Genomic DNA, 7348 nt, shown 5'->3' on the forward strand with positions numbered 1-7348 from the left:
TAAGAATAATGACCGTCTGGAGGAGAGAGAGAAGAGAGCGAAGAAGAGAGATAGAGCAGCGATGGGAAGAGACACCAGGCAGCGTTGGTCCAGCGTCTGAAGAGTGTTGAGTCTGTCCTGGAGCACCTCCGAGAGCAGAACGTCATCAGTACGTCTGCTTATCTACTACTAATATACTACTACATGTTATATACTACGTGTTACTCCTCTCCACTGTCTCTTCAGGTGGAGAGGAATACAGTGGTCTCCAGGGCCAGTCCTCCCAGCAGCAGACAGCCAGACTGATAGACTTGGTGCTGACCTCTGACCCCTGTCTCTTCAGGTGGAGAGGAATACAGTGGTCTCCAGGGCCAGTCCTCCCAGCAGCAGACAGCCAGACTGATAGACTTGGTGCTGACTAAAGGAAACGCAGCAGCTGAGGTCTTCAGGAACTGGATCCAGAAGAACGATGTCTACCTGCTCAGAGACCTCATGGGTAAAACTTCACCTCTGACCCCTAACCCTAACCTGCTTAGACCTCATGGGTAAAACTTCACCTCTGACCCCTAACCCTAACCTGCTCAGACCTCATGGGTAAAACTTCACCTCTGACCCCTAACCTGCTTAGACCTCATGGGTCAAACTTCACCTCTGACCCCTAACCCTAACCTGCTCAGACCTCATGGGTAAAACTTCACCTCTGACCCCTAACCTGCTTAGACCTCATGGGTAAATCATCACCTCTGACCCCTAACCTGCTCAGAGACCTCATGGGTAAATCATCACCTCTGACCCCTAACCCTAACCTGCTCAGAGACCTCATGGGTAAAACATCACCTCTGACCCCTAATGTCTGACATCCAATTGGAGAACACACTATTTTATTGTTCCAAGTATGACAAACAATTGTTTGAGCCTTCCTTTGAGGACTTGCACTGGGCCTCCATTGAGGTTCCATGTGGCAAGCAGTACCGATAAATGGCCACTAGATGACAGTAGAGACCTAGTCTTGGGTCTACCCTGTCTAACCATCAGTTTAGGGACCTTATTCCATCAATATGTCGATACCACTCCACAACCGATTTCAGATCTTGACCAGTAATGTCCAATTGGGTGAGTAATGATGATCCTTGCCCACCAGACCAGACAGACTGCCCCTAGACTACTGTTACAACAGACAGACTGCCCCTAGAACTACTGTTACACCAGACCAGACAGACTGCCCCTAGAACTACTGTTACACCAGACCAGACTGCCCCTAGACTACTGTTACAACAGACCGAAAATGGGGATGCCTAGCAACTATAACCACATCAAGCAGTCAAACTACAGAGGAGCATACCTACAAAAAACCTCTATTCCACACTCAGTAATTGAGTGCGAACATCAAAAGTAGAATCCAGATTTTTTTTAAAACTGCTTAAAAATACACCTAGAAACGTTGCTGACGGACTGCTGAAGGAGCAGACACACACAGCCTCTACAGTGCGATTCTACCCAATATCTGAGTTCGGCTATCCTAATACAACCGTTCAAGCCAGCACACCATAGCCTCCCAATCATAAACATCCTGATATAGATACAACCTGTTCAAGAACCCATAATCCCTGTGCCCGAAGAAGTAAGAATGAAATCGAAAACACTAATTAGTATAACCTTCCAATACTACAGACCCTAACACTCTATCGGTCTGTGGCCATGATGTATTGAATTCTCTCCATTCTTGGGCAACATCAAATCATATTAATCCCAAAACCTATTTACCCACTTCAATCCCTCACATACCCCCTAATACATACCCAACAACAAATATGCCAATCCTCGATATCACTCCACACTCCACTACCCCCACCTGCGACAAAAGGAAACAACCTATTTTGGAGAATCATCGATGCATTGAGAAACAGGATCCACGTTTTCCAACCACATAGCCGCCCAAAGCCTCCACTAAGGAAGCGACCATAAGACCTAAACACCCTCCCGCCACCACCCTGAACCCCTACAAGGACTTGCTGACTGTCCTTCGCTCTAGGACTATCAACCTCTATTCGACAGATTCCAAACCTAACAAAAATATTCCGCGACGTCGAATCCTCCCAACAACAAGGCCCCTCACGCTGCTGCGCCCATTCCCCTCCCAGGTACTCCCCTGTTCACTCCCATCCTACCGCGCACGCTTGCCCAGTAGTACAACTCCAAAACACCACAAATTAAGAGTTATGCCTGGATACACAACAATCCTGTAAATGCTCTGTAACACCTGACAGACAAATCACAGAGATCTATCCTATAGGGAGCAGAGTCCAGAGACGCTGACATTCGCTCTGCCCAGAACCAACAAACCTCCCCCGCTCATGTCCAGTCAAGCACAAAGAGCAGATATGCTGGACACAGGAAAACACGTAGACCAACTAGCCACAGCCCCATTCTCACGATAAGGCGCTGTAAGGCCGAGCAGGTGAAAGCCTTCCCCAAGTTCCTTTGCGCATCCAACTTCCATTGCGTGCACCTGCAGCCACCACATAAACAAGTTGTGAAGAGCTGCACCAACAACACCTCCCCCCCTCAGAAACTTGAAAAATATTAGCCCATCATGGTCCTCCATTATCACTCAAAAAAGCGTATCTACAGCCCCTGCCTTACCGATACAAGAGCATCCACGACCCGTTGGTATGCGGTGCAATCCCAACCCGCAACCGTAGGAACACCCATCAGCGTTAATGGCAAGTAGTAATTAGGCCATTTTATGGTCTTAGCATCCCCCGTCTAACAAACTACCACAATCCACCACGATCCCGCTAACGCCACTCACAGACAACAGTGCCGTATACGGGCCTCAGCTACAACCACTAGGCCAAGCCTTCCTGATCCCATCCACTATCCTCGTATACCAACGCCAGGCTCAGAGGCACAGCCCTAAAAATTAGCTCAACGACCTCCAGCACCACGCCTTCTTTAATTTCAAACTTTAGAGACTGTTCCACTCTCCTACCGCACCGCAATCGGTACGGTACCGGCCAAGCAAACCCCAGAGTCCCTAGATCCAACAGACTTCTAACACAAGCCCTAAACCAAACCCCCAAGCCCCATAAGACCGAACATTTAAATCTACCCTTGGGTTTCTTTTCATCTATGGTGTATTGTGTGTGCATGTCATTACTGTATTGTGCTGTAAGATTTAGGCAACGACATCTGATATTTATAGTAAATCAATTTTGCAATAAGCTGAATCTTAAACAATGATAATAGTCAAGCGGAATACTTTCCGAGCCACTGTATTATGACTATATAAATTGTAATGTAGACCACTATGTAGATAGTGTCTAATAGATTTACTTAACCACTTTTCTATTTATGCACACAAAAAATTGCCTCTTTCTAGGGAAGGACCGAGGCTCTACTATAAAAATTTGCAGATTTTCTCCCAATCAGAACTTGCCTAACTATAATGACATCATACCCTAACGTCGCATGAACTACTCATTAAACCCAAAACTCCTCTCTCCACATATTTTTCCTCTCTCCACATCGAAAAACTCATCCACCATACACCCACGCCCCTTAACACTGTTGCTTTCCGCCCGAATACCGTCGAATGAAATGCCTTAACAATATACAGGTGTCCGCGCGCGCCTCCCACCATTGCCCACCACATCGTTCGGGTAACCCTGAATTCCTCTCCGCGGCTCCACGCCTTTTTTTTTCCATCAATATAATCCGTGTGCAATATGTTATGTCTTTGGACGTGGTTGTACAACACATCTCTTAGGGAAAACAGTGTGTGCTGTGGTGGACAGCCAACACAAACAACTCGGTTTCTGCACCAAAAATATAAATGCCATCCTATCCCATATAGTGTGACCACTACTTTTTGACCCGGTACCTACTAGGTGCTCTGCGCCAAATTAAGTATATCTATTAGTCACCTAACTACACAATCTCTCCTCCTATCTCTCTGCTGCATCTCTCTTCACTCGCTATCTACTCCTCTCCCTCATCCTCTCCTCCTTGTCCTGCCTCTCTCTCACCTCCTCCGGACGAATCCCTCTCCTCTCTCTCCTCGGCATACTCTCTGCTTCTCTCTCCTCAAACCGTCATTCATCTTAAAGAACACCACGCAGCGTTAGGCCACGTTACGAAGACGTGTTGAGGTCGTCCTGGACGCACCTATAGTCCGAGCACCACACCCGAACTCATCAGTACGTCCTGCTTATCTGACTACTAAGTTAATGACTACACATATTATTATAAACTACGGGGTGTATACTCGCTCTCCACTTCTCTTCAGTGAAGTAATAGCAAGTGGTTCCTCCAGCCGGCCAGTACCTCGCCCTAGCCAGCAGACAGCCCAGACTGCATAGACTTGGCTGATACCTCTGACTCCCTTGATACTCTTCAGGTGACGAGAATACAGTGGTCTCCAGGCCAGTCCTCCCAGCAGCAGACACCAACTGATAGACTGCGTGCTGACTAAAGAAACGCGCAGCTGCAAGTCTTCAGAACTGATCCCAGCTCTAAAAGATACGATGGTCTTACCTAGTCTACAGAACCTCATGGATTCCCTGACCTCAAAGCCTAGACCTCGGATCTCACCTCTGACCCTAACCTACCTGCTCAGACCTGCGTAACTCATACCCAATGCTTAGACCTCATCGGTAATAACTCACCTCATGACCCCTAACCTCGTAACCGCTCTATCACCCCATGGGATAAACTCCCTCGACAACCAACCTCATTCAACTCACTCGACCCCGCTAACCCTAACCTCTTCAGACCTCAGGGTTAAACTATCACCGCTTGACCCCAACCCACCTGCCTTAGACTCTCATAGGTCTAAATCATCACCTCTACCCCTAACCTAACCTCGCCATCAGAGACACTCATGACAATATCCATAACTGACTACTAACCTCTCATAACTCTGGAACATCACCCTACCAAGTTCACATCCAATGTGGGAGAACACCACTATTATTGTTATCCAAGGATTGGACAAACCAATTGTTTGTTAGCCCACTTCCTTTAGACTTGCCACTGCGGTCCTCCATGAGGTTCCATGCTGCAAGCTTAAGTACCCATAAATGCCACTGATGACAGTATGAGACTATCTGGTCACCCTCTCTAATCCCATCAGTTTAGGACCGTTATTGCCACCATATATTCACCATGACCACCCACAACCTGATTTCAGATCTTGCCACCTAGTAATGTCCAAGTTGGATGTGATACATGATAATCCCTGAGCAACCCACCAGACCAGACAGACTCACCTAGACGACATGCTTACAACAAGACAGACTGCCGCCTAGAACCTAGTGTACACCAACCAAGACAGGACAGCCCCTAGAACTACTTTACCACTCAACCAGACTGCCCCGCTAGACTCTTACACCAGACCAGACAGTCCTGCACCCTAGAACTACTGTCACACAACCAGACAGACTGCCCCTAGAAAACTTACTGTTACACAACCAACAGACTGCCCCTAGAACTACTGTTACACCAAGACCAAGACAGAACTGCCCCCCCTAGAACTACTGTTAACACCAGACAGACGGCCCAGACTACTGTACACCAGCAGACAGACTGCCCCTAGACTACTGTTCACCAGACCAGACAGACTGCCCTAGACTACTGTACACCAGACCAGAACGACATGCCCCTAGACTACTGTACACCAGACCAGACAGACTGCCCCTAGATACTACTGTTACAACCACACAGACAGACTGCCCCTAAGACTACTGTTACACCCGACCAGACAGGACTAGCCCTAGACTACTTTACACCAGACCAGACAGACTGCCCTAGACTACGTTACACCAGACCAGACTGCCCCTAGACTACTGTTTACACCAGACCAGAATGCCCCTAGCACTACGTTACACCAGACAGCTCCCCTAGACTACTGTTACACAAGAGATGATCTTCAGTAAAGACTTAAGGTATGAGACCGAGTCTGCGTTCTCTACACATGGTAGGCAGACCATTCCAAAAATGGAGCTCTATAGGAGAAAGCCTCCCTCCAGCTGTGTAGAAATCAAGGACAATTTGGAGCCTGTCTCTTGACCGTAGCGTACGGTTAGATCTAGGCAGAGACCAAATCGGAAAGATAGTAGAGCAAAGCCCATGTAAGCCTTGTAGGTAGCAGTAAAACCTTGAATCTGCCCTTTCCTTAACAGAAGCCAGTGTAGGGAGCTAGCACTGGAGTAATGATCAAATTTTTTTCTAGTCAGATTCTAGCACCCTATTACCACTAACTGAAGTTATTTAGTGCTTTATCCGGGTAAGCCGGAAAGTAAGCATGTTCAGTAGTCTAACCTAGAAGTAACAAAAGCATGGATCATTTTTCGCATCATTTTTTAGACCAGAAAGTTTCAGATTTTGGGATGTTACGTAGATGGAAAAAACTGTCCTTGAAACAGTCTTGCTATGTTCGTCAAAAGAGAGATCAAGGGCCTCCCGTGGCGCCTTAGTCTAGGGCACTGCAGCGCTAGCTGCCCACCAGAGTCTCTGGTTCGCCCCAGGCGTCCGCAGCCGGCCCCCGACCGGGATCCGGCGCGACTCACAATTCCCAGCGTCGTCCGGTTAGGGAGGTTTGGCCGTAGGATATCTTGTCTCATCGCGCTCCAGCGACTCCTGTGGGGCGGGCGCAGTGCGTGCTAGCCAAGGGCCAGTGCACGGTTTTCCTCGACACATTGTCTGCGCTGGCTTCCGGTTGTGAGCGCTGTCGTGTAAGAAGCAGTGCGGTTGGTTGGTTGTGCTTCCGGAGACGCATGGCTTTCGACCTTCGTCTCTCCCGAGCCCGTACGGGAGTTGTAGCGATGAGACAAGATAGTAATTACTAGCGATTGAATACCAGGAAAATGGGAGAAAAGGGTAAAATTTAAAAAAAAAAGATCAGGGTCCAGAGATAACGCCGAGTCCTTCACAGTTTTATTTGAGATTATTTACAACCATCAAGATTACATTGTCAGATTCAACAGAAGATCTCTTTGTTTCTTGGGACCCAGAACAAGCATCTCTGTTTTGTCCGGAGTTTAAAAAGAAAGTTGTTAGCCATCCACTCCCTTATGTTCTAAAACTCAGGCTTCTTAGCGAGGGCAATTTTGGGGCTTCACCATGTTCATTGAAATGTACAGCTGTTGTGTCACCGCATAGCAGGAAAAGTTAACATTATGGTTTCGAATGACATCTCCCAATAGGTAAAAATATATGACAACGAAGTAGTGCGTTCATAAAACACAACTCTGAGGAACACGAAAATTTACAGGTTGATTTTGCAGAGACAAACCATCTACAGAGACAACACTGATATCTTTCCTGACAGATAAGATCTAACCAGGCCATAAACTTGTCTGTGATAGGC

The 7348-nt window shown here is 47.5% G+C and overlaps 1 protein-coding gene across 1 annotated transcript in view; it reads left to right on the forward strand.

Annotated features, from left to right (window-relative positions):
• The window catches only part of LOC112075627 (putative inhibitor of apoptosis), a 71911-nt gene that overhangs the window by 56053 nt on the left and 8510 nt on the right, over positions 1–7348 (forward strand). Inside the window, 2 exon segments of the mRNA XM_070440985.1 lie at positions 58–148; positions 323–475. Coding sequence (XP_070297086.1) covers positions 58–148; positions 323–475 — 244 coding nt within the window.

This window comes from Salvelinus sp. IW2-2015, unplaced genomic scaffold (genome assembly GCF_002910315.2).
Source record: "Salvelinus sp. IW2-2015 unplaced genomic scaffold, ASM291031v2 Un_scaffold3295, whole genome shotgun sequence".
In the NCBI taxonomy this organism is placed as follows: Eukaryota; Metazoa; Chordata; class Actinopteri; order Salmoniformes; family Salmonidae; genus Salvelinus; species Salvelinus sp. IW2-2015.